The sequence below is a fragment of the Drosophila bipectinata genome, chromosome XR, assembly GCF_030179905.1.
Source record: "Drosophila bipectinata strain 14024-0381.07 chromosome XR, DbipHiC1v2, whole genome shotgun sequence".
Lineage (NCBI taxonomy): Eukaryota > Metazoa > Arthropoda > Insecta > Diptera > Drosophilidae > Drosophila > Drosophila bipectinata.
The window spans coordinates 17,657,263-17,674,991 of record NC_091735.1 but is presented as its reverse complement, the minus strand read 5'-3'; the positions used below and the strand labels follow the sequence as shown (position 1 = coordinate 17,674,991).

The 17,729-nt window shown below is 40.9% G+C and overlaps 1 protein-coding gene and 2 long non-coding RNA genes across 20 annotated transcripts; 2 read left to right on the top strand and 1 right to left on the bottom strand.

The window, feature by feature from the left end:
* The first annotated feature begins 129 nt into the window (after positions 1-129).
* X11L lies at positions 130-9,386 on the top strand. Of its 13 annotated transcripts, none has more exons than XM_017238908.3 (8): positions 130-202; positions 1,269-2,318; positions 2,868-3,959; positions 6,766-7,087; positions 7,293-7,414; positions 7,788-8,663; positions 8,726-8,866; positions 8,926-9,386. In XM_017238908.3, exons 2-8 carry the CDS (start codon positions 1,401-1,403, stop codon positions 8,995-8,997), a joined length of 3,543 nt encoding a protein of 1,180 aa, XP_017094397.2. In that variant the 5' UTR covers positions 130-202; positions 1,269-1,400; the 3' UTR covers positions 8,998-9,386. The 13 variants fall into 13 exon arrangements, with proteins under 13 accessions (XP_017094397.2, XP_043068841.1, XP_070139120.1 ...); XM_043212906.2 differs by having other exon boundaries at positions 7,272-7,414; XM_070283019.1 differs by lacking the exons at positions 6,766-7,087; positions 7,293-7,414; positions 7,788-8,663; positions 8,726-8,866; positions 8,926-9,386 and adding exons at positions 4,016-4,033; positions 4,184-4,240; positions 4,358-4,616; positions 4,676-4,759.
* On the top strand, positions 5,454-6,706 carry LOC138927762 (uncharacterized). Its single transcript, XR_011444256.1, has 5 exons — positions 5,454-5,593; positions 5,657-5,915; positions 5,984-6,139; positions 6,197-6,431; positions 6,499-6,706. It is a non-coding gene; the product is annotated as an uncharacterized lncRNA (long non-coding RNA).
* Positions 9,387-13,086: 3,700 nt separating the features above from the next.
* On the bottom strand, positions 13,087-16,240 carry LOC108123668 (uncharacterized). 6 transcript variants are annotated; one of them, XR_011441832.1, is made up of 13 exons: positions 15,879-16,240; positions 15,459-15,602; positions 15,192-15,396; positions 14,969-15,123; positions 14,765-14,901; positions 14,601-14,680; positions 14,450-14,519; positions 14,127-14,386; positions 13,904-14,058; positions 13,700-13,836; positions 13,536-13,615; positions 13,385-13,454; positions 13,087-13,321 (listed from the first exon to the last, which is right to left on the bottom strand). It is a non-coding gene; the product is annotated as an uncharacterized lncRNA (long non-coding RNA). The 6 variants fall into 6 exon arrangements; XR_011441829.1 differs by having other exon boundaries at positions 13,094-13,321; positions 14,601-14,707; positions 15,459-15,635; positions 15,879-16,239; XR_011441828.1 differs by having other exon boundaries at positions 13,094-13,321; positions 13,536-13,642; positions 15,459-15,635; positions 15,879-16,239.
* Positions 16,241-17,729: the final 1,489 nt, after the last annotated feature.

Genomic DNA, 17,729 nt, shown 5'->3' with positions numbered 1-17,729 from the left:
GCTTTAAAAACTGGCGCCATCTTTCGATTTATCGGAAAGCACCTATCGATAGTGTTACTAACATCTGGAGACTCTCTTCCCTAACCATGTATCGATAGGCCCGATAGTACCGTCATGATATCGCGCTAGTGATGGGCACAGTACAGAAGAAGTAAGAAGAAGAGAGTGAAATTCGCTAAATCGGTGCAATATGAATTAAATGGTAAATCGCATAGAATATTTGCAAAAACGGGCGACAGGTGTTGTTTTTAAACCTTATTTCGAGTTCTTAAAATACTGAAATTATAGATGAAGATCGGAGTGATATATTCCAAGGACTGACCCGAGACATTGGGGAGTCCTCGCGTGTTTTTGTTGTTGTTTGCCCCCAAACCGCCCAAAAAACATGAAAAAAAAGGAACAAGGAGCTGAAAAAGAAACAAAAAAAACTCGGCAAATCTATTGATTTTTAACAATACCCATACAGCTGCAGAATAGATATAGATATATATATATATATATACAAGTGTCTGCAAGGGGGGTGGGAGGAGTTTACAGTGCATTCCTGACAAACCCCCCACCCAGCCCCACCTCCTTTTTGTTGTTGTTTTTGTGTCTGGGCTGAGGCTGCAGCTTCCTTTCTCGTCCTGCCAGCCTCGAGGATTTGTTTTGCCTGCGCGGAGCCAAAGGCAGTGTGTGTGTGTGTTTTTTTTTTTTTTTTTTGGAGGCCAAGTTTACGTGCGCAGCTCATACACGGACATGTAGACCCGTAACCGTGCAACACACACACACATACTCACACGTGTGAGGTGCCCCCGGGCTCCGCCCACCCCACCGGCGAGAGTGGGTTAATTGCCCCAGCATTGATTTGGCTGCTAACCTGCAACCTGCCACCTAAAGTCCCACGACGCAGAAGGAGAATAACAACAACAACTGAGGTCACAAGGACTTTAAAGTCTCCCAACGGGATATGGGATATAGGAGCTTTAGCAGACGACCTTGGAGTGGGGTTTCTTCTTCCATATAGGGAGGGGGGGTAAGAGTTCATCATCAAAGCAAGGGAATGAGTGCCGGGTGTGAATATCGAGGCTTGGTCAGGGCATCTCCAAGCAATATCCACACATTTTCTTGCCGTGTAACAACCACCTCCTAGTGACCTAGTGCAGTGACAGCAGCAGCAACAGCAGCAGTAGATGTTGTACTGTCAGTGGCAGTGATTCATGCCACTGTTAGATCATCGGAATCGAATAATCACAGAAATTTTTTTTTCTTTCCAACAACCCTTCCAGGCATGTCAGCAGCAGCCGGAGCAGCAGCGAAAGCAGCAGCAGCGGACGCAGCAGCAGTAGCAGCATCACCTTTAGAGCAGCACTAGCAGCCATCCGTGTATCCAGTTACTCCAAATACTCCAAGGAGCAGCCATGAACTCCAAGTCCGGCAGTGGCAGCAGCAACGACTCCATGGCCAATCCTCTTCACATTCTGCAGCAGCAGCAGCAGCAACAGCAGCAGCAGCCTCAGGAGCGATATGTGTGGGAGATGAGAACCCATAGTCCGAACGTTACGCCCGCCAGCACGGTGCTGAACTCACCGGATCTGAATGCCGATTTGCCGTACGCTCCGTTGCAGGGCCGTCAGTCGCCGAACGGCGGGGGCATGGGCATGGGCAGGCTGGAGTCCAGCCAGGACTCCTCTAATAGCTACTACTACCAGCGACCTCATCTCCACCAGATCCGGGTGGGACGCAGTCCCGGCAGCGGCCAGTTCGAGGCCCAGGACCGAGCCAGTCCCGGCTCACCCACGGACGTGGGCAAGGCCGACGGCCAGTGTCTGCGCGATGGCGAGATCGTAGTCTTCGACGATATCGACACCAACTGGATGAACAACAAGGCGGCGAGCGGCCAGCATCCTGGCAGCAACGAGGACGTCCTCAAGGTGACCAAAATGATTGGCCAGCTGCCGATAGCCGAGTACGAGGGATCCCCGCGTCGTTTCGGCAGCCAGCCATCGGCAGGACAGCGCAAACGTCCGCCCGGTTTCCCCCAGAGAGTCTCGCCCACAACCAGTTCCGGTGGCGGTGCGTCCACCCCTGCTGCGGCAACAGCTTCGGCCGCCACGGCGAAGGCCTCAATGGGCAACCTTATCGATCTGATAGATCACGAGGAGGAGCGCTCATCCACGACGGCGACGACGATGCGTGAGAAGGCGCCCACATTCGACTACCTGTACGAGTTCTCTGAGACGCGTAAGGTCCTGGAGGAGTTCTTCAAGGCCAATCCGGAGGACGAGAAGCGGTTCACCGACTACACCACAGAGAGCGGCGACGATGTGGCCAGTTCGGTGAGTAGAGAGGATAGTTTAGGTCCTTAAAGTATGTTTAGTGTGACCCTGCTCTTTTCAATTTGGGATTTTTCAACTTGAAAATTAAAGTTTCGATTCGAGTAAGTAGGCCTTGAAAGGATTTGGTTCTTACAAAAGGTTTATAAAGCCCAGCGGCAGGCCAAAATATATTCAGTCCAGCCTCGGGTCTCGAACAGTACGGGTCTGGGTCTCAAATAATATAAATATGAATAAAAATGTAAAAAAAATAATAAAAATTGAAGAAATAATAATAATGTGAAAAAAATAATAAATAAAAATAATTTAAATATTTTAAAACATTTTGGGTAAGAAATGAAACAATTTTAGGAATATATATATATAAATATATATAATAAATATATAATATATATATTAAAAATAAAGATACTCTTATGAAAAATAAAGTACGATTTTAAAAAATTCTAAAATTAAAAAAAAAAAATTATAATATAACAAAATAATAATTTAATAAAAAAAAATAATTTAAAAACACTGAAAATTAATTTTTAAAACTTTCCTTCTTTGCAGCAACAAGAATACCCAGTCACACCAATGGAACAAGCCTACATTGGCCAGCGGCTGGCCAGAATACCCAAGGATGAGCTCTATATGGTGCACAGATCTCCAACCAGGAAGCAGGTGACCAATGAACAGAACAATGTTCATCAATCGGCACCACCAGCCTATCAGGAACACAACGATATAGAGCTCTATATAGACTCCAATAGCCGGAGCAGTGGTGATCTGGCCGACACCGAACTGGAAGCCAATATGCGTCGGCATTCTCGTAATTTCACATTGTCCCCGGAGACTACGGACTATGATTCCAATTGCGGCGATTTGGATAGCTTGTCGAATGACATTAACTGTCCGACGGACTATGGGAAGCTGTACACGAGCATGCCGGTGCTGGAGGATGGCCTGAGCAGTGGTCACGCCTCTGATACGGAAAACAATGTGTCTGCCTCGAATGCCGTTTGCCAATCCCAATCCCAGTCCCAGTCCGTCCACGAGCACAATGGAAACGATAACGCCACTGGTGTATCGGAGCATCTGGAGAACGAGTATAACAGTGCCAGTATGGTGACAGTCGCGGCGACAGATGCCACCCAGTCGGCGCTGATATGTGACTTTGCCACATTGCCGATGCCGGTGCCGCCACCCCTGCTACAGCCGTCCCCATCGCCGCCGCCGCCTCACATCGAGGTGGCTGATATGGGCGATGGCTCGAACGGAGCACCAGATGTCGACAGTCACTACGGTGCTGTTTATGCGGCTGCAGCGGCGGTAGCAGACGACAAATCCAGTGCAGTAGTGGGTGGTGGTGGAAGGCCAGCAGGGCTCTCGACTGGCACCAAAACGCATCAGGCAGCCGCTGAAATCCAAGAGGCCATGAAGGAGATCCGATCCGCCCTGCAGCGGGCAAAAACCCAACCGGAGAAGCAAAAATTCTGTGACGAAATCATACCCACAGATCCGGATTCTCCTGTTTGGGTGCCGCGCAAGGGGGCCGCTGTGCCGGTGGCAGCCTCCACGGAGGAGGAGCTGGACACTGATCTGGAGACGGATCGGTTGCTGGGCCAGCAGCGACACGATGACCAGGACTTCTTCGGCGATCGGGTAAGCTAGGTTAAGGACTACTTTAAGGATTCAAAGAGTGACAAACATGATTGTAGGCTTCAAGAACTCTGCAGGTATATTTATTCTCTTGCAGATGTTTCAGGAAGCTCCAACAAGGATCAAGCTTCATCGCAGAAGAGTTCCTATTTTCAGATTCCCTCGATCCTGATTTCCTTCCATTATTTCAACATTTATTTCAAGCTACATAGATCTTATCCTTCCAGGAACTTCCTATCCTAGAGCAAGCCTTATCCAGAGCAGTAATGGATCGGAACAAGAAAGTATATAATTTCTATCAAATCTTATTAATTAATTAATATTTTCTTAAAATGGTAAATAGACATTCATTTTCTGGTTAATATTCATCAATCATATTTCAATCATCAATCGCATTGCAGCCTTGTGAGGTCCTTCCGGGTCTTATTTGCTTATTTTCTCGTCCTGCTCAACCGAGAAGGTCTGGACTGGATCTGGACCACAATAGCTCGTTGAGCTCGTTGATTTGCTCATTTTCCTTCTTCAATCAAGACTCCGATGGATATCTCCTTTGTGACCGTCCTTGGGATTGGGTGGCCCACTTTGGAGGTTACCAGCTATTGGGCCCATGGGCTCTTATTTTCTTCTAGTACTTGCAGTTGGCTTCATGATATATCCTTGGTAAATATTTATACTCTCCACACAATCTTGGTCTGAAACTAACCCCCTCCGCATCCTAGTATTTTATGCTCTCATCCCTCAGTTCAGAGGATGCAGTTCTCCTTTATTTTTTTTTTCCTGTTCCAATTATGGCGACGTGCAATGGGTCCTAGGTCTTAGCTCCACCAGCCCCCTATCGATGTCTGATTTCCTGATTTTATTCAAGCTTTTCATTTAATTTGAGCCTCCTTGGGACCTACTGGGTAAAGTTTAAAGTCTTTAAGATTTTTTAAAGTTTTAAGATCTTAACCCAAGTCTATTCTTCCTGCAGAAGATAGGCTAGATGTATCTTTGTTTCCTGTTCCAATTATGGCGACGTGCAGTGGGTCCTAGGTCTTAGCTCCACCAGCCCCCTGTCGATGTCTGATTTCCTGATTTTACTCAAGCTTTTCATTTAATTTGTGGCTTCCTGACACGCTGGGTAAAGTTTAAAGTCTTTAAGATTTTTTAATGTTTTAAGATCTTAACCCAAGTCTATTCTTCCTGCAGAAGATCGGCTAGATGTATCTTTGTTTCCTGTTCCAATTATGGCCGAGGTGCAGTGGGTCCTAGGTCTTAGCTCCACCAGCCCCCTGTCGATGTCTGATTTCCTGATTTTACTCAAGATTTCCATTTCATTTTAAGCTGGTAAATATTCTTACTCGTAGACCTTGCTTGGCTTCTTTCAAATATACCGACTCGCAGTTGCTATATAACCCTTTCTTTCTCTAGATTTAACATTTAACCTCTTCATTATCTCCCCTCCTGATGCGGGTCTGATTTGGCATTTGATTTGAACTTATTTATTTTTGGTAAATACTCAGTCCTTCCGGTAGTTCGATGTAGAACCAATAGATGTAGATCCTAACCCAGTCCTTTCTTCCAACAGATGTTATCTCCTACTTGATCTCCTATCTCCTGTAGAAGTCCTGCTGGCATCCAATATCCTTTTATCATTGGTAACCATTCCTTGCTCTTTTAATCCTTGAGGTTCTCAATATATTCAATATCTTCCTTTTCAGATCATGATTTGTATTCCGACTCAAGTTCTTCATAAAGAAAACATCTTTGTTGGTCCCTGATTTGCTTTTTTTTTGTAACCTTTTCTTCAACCTTGGAGAACATCATTGATTCGGGTCTCCTTTATGTTTGTTTCCTGTTCCAATTATGGCCGACGTGCAGTGGGTCTTAGATAATGTTAGATCTACCACCGGAGGATCTCTGATTTCCTGATTTTATTCAAACTTTTCATTTAATTTGAGCCTCCTTGGGACCTACTGGGTAAAGTTTCAAGTCTTTAAGATCTTTTAAAGTTTTAAGATCCTAACCCAAGTCTATTCATCCGGCAGATGAGGTCAATGGAGCTATCTTTATTTTTGTTTCCTGTTCCAATTATGGCGATGTGCAATGGGTCCTAGGTCTTAGCTCCACCAGCCCCCTCTGGATCTGATTTCCTGATTTTATTCAAGCTTTTCATTTAATTTCTGCCTCCATGGTAGCTTCTGGTAAAGTTTTAAATCTTCGCCTCTTCTTTTTAGAATAACCATCCATTTCTCTTTCAGATTTTCGCGGATGATGAACCTGATTCAAGAAGAATTTCCTTTTATTATTATTTCAAGAAGATGGGATCTGATTGGTGCTTAGACTGGATCAGTTGATACCAGCACTGGAGGTCAATGGAGGTCGACATCTGATTTTCTTATTATTATTTGATACTTTTATGGCCCAAATCCGATGGCCCTTAAGGGCTTAGCTTCATCTGCCCTACGGGGATCTCTGATTTCCTGATTTTCTTTGGTAAATATTTTAAAATATTATTCGACTCTATTCCTGCTATAATCTATATACCTTTCTATCTTTTTAGGTGTCTTATTTTACCATGCTCAGACATAAGTGGTCCTGATTCAAGAATAATTCCCTTTTATTTTCATTTCAAGAAACTGGGCTCCTTATATCCTGAAACTGGACAGCATGGTTGCATCAGGACTTTATTTCAAAAACTGTGGCAGACTTGTGCCTATTTTTGTATTAAACCATCATCATGTTTGTCAGCCTCTTTTTTTTTTTTAAATAAAAACCATTTGCGAATGCTATGAATTATGTAATTAATGAATTTCGAAAAACCCCACAGCCCCTGGCTGATAGCAATGCGAACGAGGGATCTGAACTGGCCGGCACTGGCCACTTGAACGGCTCGGCGGACAACAACAACCCCAACCCGCTGGCACATCTACACAGCAAGCCGCCGGCCTACTCCACCTCCACCATTCGACAGGGCATCGGGACCTCCTTGACTCCCAACTCGCCCGATATTTGCCAGATTGTGGGCACGGCGGACATTTTGCTCGGCTCCCCGGAGAAGCTGCAGTACACCAAGAGTCCCACGGGATCCATTAAGTCCCTCAAGGATTCGGCCAACTCGGACAAGAAGGCCAAGTCCAGAAACAAGGAGGGTGAGTTTCAAAATCAAGGGAAAACTTTAAAAAAAAATTTCAAAAAATTTTAAAAAAATTTCATGCTGCATTTCTTTGAATTTTTTTCAATGATATGATGTGATGATCAACGTAAGTTCTGAAAGGATGACGTTGAAGGTCCTTGAAAAAGGGTGACTGATTGTTTTTAATATTCAATCCATAGGTCGACTTTGGGAACCCAAAGTCCTGATCGAGGGCGTGTTGTTTCGGGCCAGATATCTCGGTTCCACTCAGCTGGTCTGCGAAGGCCAACCGACCAAGTCCACGCGAATGATGCAGGCCGAGGAGGCCGTTTCCCGCATAAAGGTAATTACCAGGATCCATGTCATGGATCCCCCACTATCCCCCACTCTATCTATCCATTCATATCCCGGTACCCTAATCCCCGGTAGGCTATGCTCTATGTGTTTGTCTAAAAAAAGAATATTTCTTGTTCGCTTTTTTCGTTCCCTGCTGCGCATTCCTCTCGATAGGCTTTGGTAAGAAGTTTGGCCCACTCGAGATTACATAAACAATATGTATATAGTCTTGGGATGAACCGAGTTCTTGGTTGTCCTCTCGGCTTGTCGGCACAGATTCAGAGAGAATGATCTGTGGCGACAACTGGAGGCGGACGACAATAGAAGGACTCAGTGCTTCCAACCAGGTGTTTCTAATGCTTCTTATTTGTTCCACGCAGGCACCCGAAGGCGAGAGCCAGCCGAGCACCGAGGTAGACCTGTTCATATCAACCGAGAAGATAATGGTGCTCAATACCGATCTCAAGGAGATCATGATGGACCACGCTCTGCGCACCATATCCTACATAGCCGATATCGGGGATCTGGTCGTGCTGATGGCCCGACGACGTTTCGTGCCCAATAGCGTAACGGATCCGGCCCAGATCATACCGGCCGTCGTCCAGCCGGACGTCCAGGGCAGTCCGGGCGGAGAACCGGACGGCGAGTCGTCGTCATCGCCGCCCAAGGAGCCACCGTCCAGCAACAGCAAGCACAATCGAACACCCAAGATGATCTGCCACGTGTTCGAGAGCGACGAGGCCCAGTTCATAGCCCAGTCGATCGGCCAGGCCTTCCAGGTGGCCTACATGGAGTTCCTCAAGGCCAATGGCATCGAGAACGAGAGCCTGGCCAAGGAGATGGACTACCAAGAGGTGCTCAACAGCCAGGAGATCTTTGGCGACGAGCTGGAGATCTTCGCCAAGAAGGAGCTCCAAAAGGAGGTGGTCGTGCCCAAGGCCAAGGGCGAAATCCTGGGCGTCGTCATTGTGGAGTCCGGATGGGGCTCAATGCTGCCCACGGTGGTCATTGCCAATTTGATGTCCAGCGGAGCGGCTGCCCGGTGCGGGCAACTGAATATCGGCGACCAGCTGATCGCCATCAATGGCATGAGCCTGGTGGGACTGCCGCTGTCCACGTGCCAGAGCTATATACGGAATGCCAAGAACCAAACTGCCGTCAAGTTCACCGTTGTGCCCTGTCCGCCCGTTGTCGAGGTGAAAATCCTGCGTCCCAAGGCCCTATTTCAGTTGGGATTCAGTGTCCAAAATGGAGTGGTAAGTAGTTATCCTGGAGGAGGAGGAGAACATGGAGGATTCTTAAGCCGTTTCTCTTACAGATCTGCAGTCTGTTGCGTGGCGGAATCGCCGAGAGGGGAGGAGTACGCGTTGGACATCGCATCATTGAGATTAATAACCAGAGCGTGGTGGCTGTTCCACATGACACCATTGTGAAGCTCTTGTCATCCTCAGTGGGGGAGGTGAGTTCTCCAGATCTCGACCCTCCTTTCGAAGGTTAACCCTTTTTATCCTTTTTTAGATCCTAATGAAGACCATGCCCACGTCCATGTTCCGTTTGCTCACCGGCCAGGAGACGCCTATTTACATTTAAAATTAAAAAAAAAAAAAACTAAATAATAATACTTAATGCTCAGACACACACACGACGGCACTGCTGCACCTCCTGAACCCTGAACTCTGAACTCTGAACTCAGTTTTTAATCAAAACTGCCAGCGAATTACTCATTCATGTTTGGTTTTTTTAAAATATTTTTTAATTCTTTGGTTGCTTGGTTGTTTTTTAATTTTATTTTTTTCTGTAAATGACTGAAAAAGACTGAATTTCGAAGCAAGTGGGCAGGAGAGAGAGAGAGAGAGAGTCGGTGTGCTGCAGAGCAAGGATTGTAAAAAGGATACGTATCCCCCCCCCCCCCAAACACACGCCCTTACCAAATCAAGACAATAGCTTAAGGATTCAATTGAATTTAAATTGCAAGCAAATATAATATTTATGTAAATTAATTGTAATTTAGTTTATTAACTACATTTATAATTTTCAAAAATGAAAAAAGAAACGACCTTATGCCAAAAAAAAAGAATTAACTTTTAAGCGATGCGATTAGTTGCGTTGAGATTTCGTTGAATGTTTTTTTTTTTTAATGTATATTGATTGCAATACCGATATTTATATACAAAAAATCATATATATATAATATCTATTATATAGCCTTAGTGAACGAAGCCATGCCTGCAACAACAAACAAACAAACAAAATAAAAAATGCATTTAAAAGCGAAAATTAATTCTAATTGTATATGTCTGCACACTTATCGATCGATTATTGCCATATATACCTACATATATATATATATATAATATATAATATATATTTATATGTAAAACAAAGCGGAAACAATAAGCATAACAGCAACAAGTAATACGAAGAACAATAATTTCTTAGTTTCTGTTAAGCGATCATGTATAATCATGTTTAAGAAAGAGACAGCCGGTGCGACGACAGTGAAGGTGACAGAGCGACACATAGAGAGAGAGAGAGAGAGCTTATTTTTGCAAAAACATTTAATTGAAATATATTAAAAAAAAAAATAAATAAGAAATAAAATATAAAAAGCTAGCAAAGAGCAAATAATTGAAATCATATATGTTATTAAACTAAAAAGTATTTTAAATATTTCAAGTGCAGGTAATTTAAACAAAAAAATTGAAAGTTAATAATATTTATATGAAATACAATACATATAGTATATAAAGGAAAACAGGCGCAATATTTTTGCTAAAAATTAAAAAAAAATCCACAACTTGACGAAAGGACACACTTGCAAGGACACGACGATACGACCTTTGAACTTGCAGTTCGAACCTCTCTGCTACTGCGCCTCGTAACTAAAATTTCTAAAAAAAAACCCAAGAACAACAAAACCACTAATCGTATACTAATGCAATTTATTTATTAATACTTAACACTTGACCCAATTAAAAACAAAGATTTAAACTGAAAACCCAACAAAATGCAAATGAAATGCGGAAATAAAATACAAAAAAAGAAAAAACAAAATAATAAATTACATTTATACACAAAAACTAAAATTGTTTATTTTAGTAAATCTTAGAATTGGTGATAGGGTACAGTGCTGCCAACTTAGCCTTTTACCGGCCAGATGCAGGAAAAATTTGGAGCTAGCTGCTGGCAAAAAATTTGGCATTATTTTTAAGGGGTTATATACAGTTGTGATAGATGAAAAAATCGATTTTTTTTATTACATATTCTTTAAGTATATACTGTTGAGAATACTCTCACAAAAATTCATATCGATCGGAGCATTAGAACCGAAGCTGTAGCTATTTATAGCGCACTATCTGCATATAAAACTTGAACAAACTTGAAACTTTAAACGCGATTATCTCAGAATCTTGATTTTTCGAAATCACCTTTACGGTGGACACGATTACTAAAAAACTACTAATCCGACCAACACCAAATTTTGACCACTTATTAATTATGATATTACCTAGTCCGTGAACGAGGGATTTTCAATTTTTTTGAAAACTCCTTTTTTAGAGCATAAAAATCGAAAATCTTATACCATGAAAAAGTACATTTTTTGTTAAAACCGTCGCCATTTTTTTTTTAATCGAAATTTTTAAAAATCCCTCGTTTACGGACTAGACAATACAATATACTAACTACATTTTTTTGAATTTTGGATCTCACATGAACCGTTTTCGGGATATCATGTCCACCGCAAGACACCATCGAAAAAAGACGATCCGGGAATTCGGCTATAACATTTTTATTATGTAATATTTTTTTATGGAAAAATTTAATTAAGTACCCAGAAACATGTACTAAACAACGTCGGTTAAACATTTTTCATAAATATTTTCTATGGTGTCAAAAAAAAATTGATAAAATTACATTTCTTGCGCGGTACAACTGTATATAACCCCTTAAATTTAAAAACTAGCCAGCACCAGAACCCCTTAAACGTGTGGATTCAGGAGGTAACAATATATTAAAAAATATTCATTAAAACTACATCAAAACTAAAATGTTTTTTTTTCTGGTTTTCTTTAAATTCGATCTAGCCGTTTGTAGCAGGCTTGGTCAGGAAAAGTTGGCAGCACTGATAGGGTATGGAACCTCTCTTAACCCTTGTGCTACTCTGGAGCTGCAATTACACGGCCATTGAAACTTTTGCAGGAAAAACTTTTCACCATCCCCACCTCCCCTCCCTCAGGGGCCAAGGATTGCAATTATTTTCACTCGAATATTTACGGAGTATGAACCCCAGGCCGCAAGCACGTACTTTTGTTTAAAATCCAATTGGAAACTGGCATTCGAATGGCGGTGGAAAAATATTAATTATACATACGAGATATCCTTTATTCCAACTTAGCCGCTTTTTCTGGTTCCTGGCGGAGATGTCCTGATAGGCTTTAGTTACAAGGATATAGACAGGGCAACTTATTTGTATTAATTTTGGTAGCTTAATTACAAATCCTTGGCTGTTATCCTTTCTGTTGGACTCTCCTGATTGGATCAGTAATCTCCATCCCCCTCCCGTCAGAAACAACAAACATACCGTTTATTTGCCCTTTTCCCCATATCCTTTTGCCTTATTTTTGAAAAAAAAAAAAACGAAAAAATTACATTTACACATGGAAACCATGCAGCTGCCATATTTCATACAGTCCCTGCAGGTCCGGCAGGTCCTGCCCCGCCCGCCATCCAGTTCGCGGTCAGGCAACGAGTCCTTTGTGCGGTTTGCCTTTTGGCTCTTTATTGCCCCCATTGTTGGGTTTATTGTCGCTGGAAATTAAGTGACAACAGTGGCCGAAGCAGAAGGACAACCCAACTTTGGTTGCATTTTACGGACCCCGACTCTGATTCTGATTCTGACTCTGACTCTGCTCTGCATTTTTCGTCCTCTTTTGCCCGTCGATGAGGCAAACAGATGAGGTTTCCCAACCAACTTCCCGTCGAAGCAGTTCTTCCTTTCCGATATCCATCATCTGGCCGCCAAAGTGGAATTTAATATGCGCACTTCAGTCGAATTCCGCAATGACTACGCCGCCCACCTTCACTCCTGGCCAGACCACGCCCACCTTCACTCCTGGCCAGAGCCAGAGCACGCCCTCCGTGAAGATGGAAGGACATGGGTGCTGCAAGCTTTATCAAAAATTCTCTGCGGTCAAGTGGCTATTTTCAGTGTCCTGTCACACCTCCTGCATCGTTTCCAATTGGAGCTTCCTGAATGAATGGAATTTAAGCTGAAATTTAAGATGCCATGATGCTAGTCCTGTGATTTGGCCCACCAAGAAATAGATTCAGATTTAACTTTGGTGATTTTTTTTTAATTAAAAACATAACTTAATTTGGAGTAAAAATTTTACATAAATACATAAGTAGTTTCATCTGCAGGCAATAAAAAAAATTAAATCAGACATTTGTATTTCCATTTTGTATCGAAGCTTACAAGAGGCCATGGTAGGTCTGAAAGATATTGAGATATTAATTTATTAATATTAAAACACTATTGAATATTTACCAAAAAAAAAAAAAGAATAGAATCAGAACCGCAGCGAGCCATCATCAGAGAAAACCTGAAAGAGAAATGGATAGTTATTCTGAAAAGAAGAGGCGAAGACTTAAAACTTTACCAGAAGCTACCATGGAGGCAGATTAAATGAAAAGCTTGAATAAAATCAGGAAATCAGATCCACAGGGGGCTGGTGGAGCTAAGACCTAGGACCCATTGCACGTCGCCATAATTGGAACCGGAAACAAAGATAAAGGAGACCCGAATCAAGGATGTTCTCCAAGGTTGAAGAAAAGGTTACAAAAAAAAAGCAAATCAGGGACCAACAAAGATGTTTTCTTTATGAAGAACTTGAGTCGGAATACAAATCATGATCTGAAAAGGAAGATATTGAATATATTGAGAACCTCAAGGATTAAAAGAGCAAGGAATGGTTACCAATGATAAAAGGATATTGGATGCCAGCAGGACTTCTACAGGAGATAGGAGATCAAGTAGGAGATAACATCTGTTGGAAGAAAGGATTGGGTTAGGATCTACATACATCTATTGGTTCTACATCGAACTACCGGAAGGACTGAGTATTTACCAAAAATAAATAAATTCAAATCAAATGCCAAATCAGACCCGCATCAGGAGGGGAGATAATGAGGAGGTTAAATGTAAAATCTAGAGAAAGAAAGGGTTATATAGCAACTGCGAGTCGGTATATTTGAAAGAAGCCAAGCAAGGTCTACGAGTAAGAATATTTACCAGCTTAAAATGAAATGGAAATCTTGAATAAAATCAGGAAATCAGACATCGACAGGGGGCTGGTGGAGCTAAGACCTAAGACCCACTGCACGTCGCCATAATTGGAACAGGAAACAAAGATACATCTAGCCTATCTTCTGCAGGAAGAATAGACTTGGGTTAAGATCTTAAAACTTTAAAAATCTTAAAGACTTTAAACTTTACCCAGCGTGTCAGGAAGCCACAAATTAAATGAAAAGCTTGAATAAAATCAGGAAATCAGATCCACAGGGGGCTGGTGGAGCTAAGACCTAGGACCCACTGCACGTCGCCATAATTGGAACAGGAAACAAAAATAAAGATAGCCCCATTGACCTCATCTGCAGGAAGAATAGACTTGGGTTAAGATCTTAAAACTTTAAAAGTTCTTAAAGACTTGAAACTTTACCCAGTAGGTCCCAAGGAGGCTCAAATTAAATGAAAAGCTTCAATAAAATCAGGAAATCAGAGATCATCCGGTGGTAGATCTAACATTATCTAAGACCCACTGCACGTCCGCCATAATTGGAACAGGAAACAAACATAAAGGAGACCCGAATCAAGGATGTTCTCCAAGGTTGAAGAAAAGGTTACAAAAAAAAAAGCAAATCAGGGACCAACAAAGATGTTTTCTTTATGAAGAACTTGAGTCGGAATACAAATCATGATCTAAAAAGGATGATATTGAATATATTGAGAAACTCAAGGATTAAAAGAGCAAGGAATGGTTACCAATGATAAAAGGATATTGGATGCCAGCAGGACTTCTACAGGAGATAGGAGATCAAGTAGGAGATAACATCTGTTGGAAGAAAGGATTGGGTTAGGATCTACATACATCTATTGGTTCTACATCGAACTACCGGAAGGACTGAGTATTTACCAAAAATAAATAAATTCAAATCAAATGCCAAATCAGACCCGCATCAGGAGGGGAGATAATGAGGAGGTTAAATGTAAAATCTAGAGAAAGAAAGGGTTATATAGCAACTGCGAGTCGGTATATTTGAAAGAAGCCAAGCAAGGTCTACGAGTAAGAATATTTACCAGCTTAAAATGAAATGGAAATCTTGAATAAAATCAGGAAATCAGACATCGACAGGGGGCTGGTGGAGCTAAGACCTAAGACCCACTGCACGTCGCCATAATTGGAACAGGAAACAAAGATACATCTAGCCTATCTTCTGCAGGAAGAATAGACTTGGGTTAAGATCTTAAAACTTTAAAAATCTTAAAGACTTTAAACTTTACCCAGCGTGTCAGGAAGCCACAAATTAAATGAAAAGCTTGAATAAAATCAGGAAATCAGATCCACAGGGGGCTGGTGGAGCTAAGACCTAGGACCCACTGCACGTCGCCATAATTGGAACAGGAAACAAAAATAAAGATAGCCCCATTGACCTCATCTGTCGGAAGAATAGACTTGGGTTAAGATCTTAAAACTTTAAAAGATCTTAAAGACTTGAAACTTTACCCAGTAGGTCCCAAGGAGGCTCAAATTAAATGAAAAGCTTGAATAAAATCAGGAAATCAGAGATCCTCCGGTAGTAGATCTAACATAACCTAAGACCCACTGCACGTCGGCCACAATTAGAGCATCAAAAAAACATAAAGGAGACCCAGCCACTGGAAACATGTCGTTGGCCAAATAACAACCCAGCTCGAGTTGGAGATAATATCTGTTGGAAGAAAGGATTGGGTTAGGATCTACATCAAACTACCGGAAGGACTGAGTATTTACCAAAAAGAAATAAATCAGCAATCAATCCAATTGTTAGCTTTTTCTGATCCAGTACTTTTGAGAAAGATTCAGGAAGTTTAAGGATGGGTCTTGTGGACAAATCAGTCTGGAATTGAGAGCCATGAAAAGGAGCCAGCCAGTCTTCTAGTTTCCACCAGAAGAGATTAAAACAATAAGCTGTATGTAAAAATATTTATGCAAAAATATTTAAATTATTTTTAAATAAAGTTTATATTTATGTGAAATGAAAATAATTATTTGACTTCGATTAAAATGTAAAAAATAATATAAATATATATAAAAATAATATAAAATCTATTTAAAACAAATACTTTTTTAATAAAACTACCATTCATACCATTTATGTATTATAATGATATCATATAATACTATCATATATGTATATATGTATGTTCTTACCATTTCAAGAATTTCATCGCAGGCACTTTCTATCACTACTTCACTTAATATTATTTTTTGTTTGTTTTATAATTTAAGTTTATTATTTATTAACATTTTTTCACAGTTTTTTATTTTTTCACAATTTTTTATTTTTTACTATTATTATTATTTTTTCAAAATTTTTATTTATTATTATTATTTTGTCGCAATTTTTATTTTTTGCTATTATTATTTTTTCAAAGTTTTTAATTATTATTATTTTTTCACAATTTTATTTATTTTACCATTTTTATTAAAATTGATTTAAAACTATTCAACTTATTATTATTTTTTCAGGAGACCCGTATTGGCTGGGGTCTCGAGCCCGAATGAATAATTTCAGCCTGAAATCGAGGCCCTCAAATTTTAGGGTCATGGAAAAATTCCAAGGCTAATTGGTTAAATTTATGAAATCCCAAAAATATATTTTAGTGTGACCTTTCGTGGAAAAGTACCATATACCCGTCTTCTGAATTTCAAAAGTGGTCTATTCTGAAATTAGAATGAATCTTAATGAAAGAATGGTTCTCCTCTTAAGGATCTGATGTTTCTCAGAAGAATTGGAACTTGGAATAACCTTTAAAAAAATCTTTTAAATCTTTTGAAAAAAGAATAATCTTTAAAGGATTCGAAATTGCAAAAGAATGGATTGATTTCTTGGCTAACTTTCTGACATTTAAAGTCCTTGTCGAGGATGTGGAATGGGATGGTAACAAGAGGAGTCCTCCGTGTCCTGTCTAAATTACCTTTCAGCTTCGGTCATTATTTCAGATTTTTGCATATTTCGTGGCAGCCAATTTAATTAAGTTTACCTTGTAGCGTGTTTGCCTTTCTTCATTTTGTTTATTTTCCCCCTGCTATTATTATTATTTTATTATTACTCTCTTTCTTGTTGCAACACCATGTCATTCAACCTTTAAAGTACCACCCCACCACCCACAAATCCTTGTGAAAAACAGAGAAAAAAAAAACAGGCAAAAATGAAGGAGAAACTGTTCCCAGTGGCGTAGTAATTTTGATTTCATTCATAAATCGAGGATGCCCCTTGAGGCACGAGTCCTTGTTCGCGAAGGGGAAACTTATCCGCGTCGGCGCAGTGTTCACTGTACTCAGTGGGGCCACAATGGGAACACTATACGGTGGAGTCAAATAATGGTTTTGAAGGGGAACTTGAACTGGTATTTAAGAGAGAGCACTAACTCTCTTAAATTTAAACTGGGAAGGGTTTTGGCTAGTAGGGTTTATCCTTAAGAGGACATGGTCTTGACTTGGTCTTGCAATCTAAGGTACTAATAGTAATGACTTTAATATTTTTGAACTTTACAGAGTTTTTTGAGATATTTTAGAAAATTCTTGGAAAATTATAGTTCTTAAATCCTTTAAAGCTCTCTAAGTCCTTCTTGGAGCTAAATGCTTTTGGCCAAATGTCAATATGTGCTCTATAATCCCTTCATAAATGTGACAAATCTTTAAAAAAAAAAATTGAAAATCCCAAGTACACCTGTCAGTGCAATTCTACAATCTGTGGCACAAGGTATGGCTTAGCCCCTCACCTGTCTCCTACTCCCTATCATTGGTCATGTCCTATCACTTTTTAGCTTTTAAAGGACGAACTCTTGTGTGGTTTCCTTTTCTCACTTCCTAGCCCATCTCTTTCATTGAAAGCTTAGTGAGCAGATAAGTAGATGTGATTCAAAGGATATGCTGGGAATGTCGAACTATGACAGGACTTCTCCAAAGCGGACAAGGGTCAAGATGGTACTTAGATAAGTCCAGGATACAGTAGAATTCTTTAAACTGCCAACATTAAACTACAAGTACGTATATTTA

Excerpts from the sequence above, each read along its gene's own strand:
- X11L (XM_043212906.2), top strand. The coding sequence starts at position 1,401 with ATGAACTCCAAGTCCGGCAGTGGCAGCAGCAACGACTCCATGGCCAAT. Across the intron at positions 2,319-2,867 it reads GCGACGATGTGGCCAGTTCG|CAACAAGAATACCCAGTCAC; the intron begins GTGAGTAGAGAG and ends CCTTCTTTGCAG. Across the intron at positions 3,960-6,765 it reads AGGACTTCTTCGGCGATCGG|CCCCTGGCTGATAGCAATGC; the intron begins GTAAGCTAGGTT and ends AAAACCCCACAG.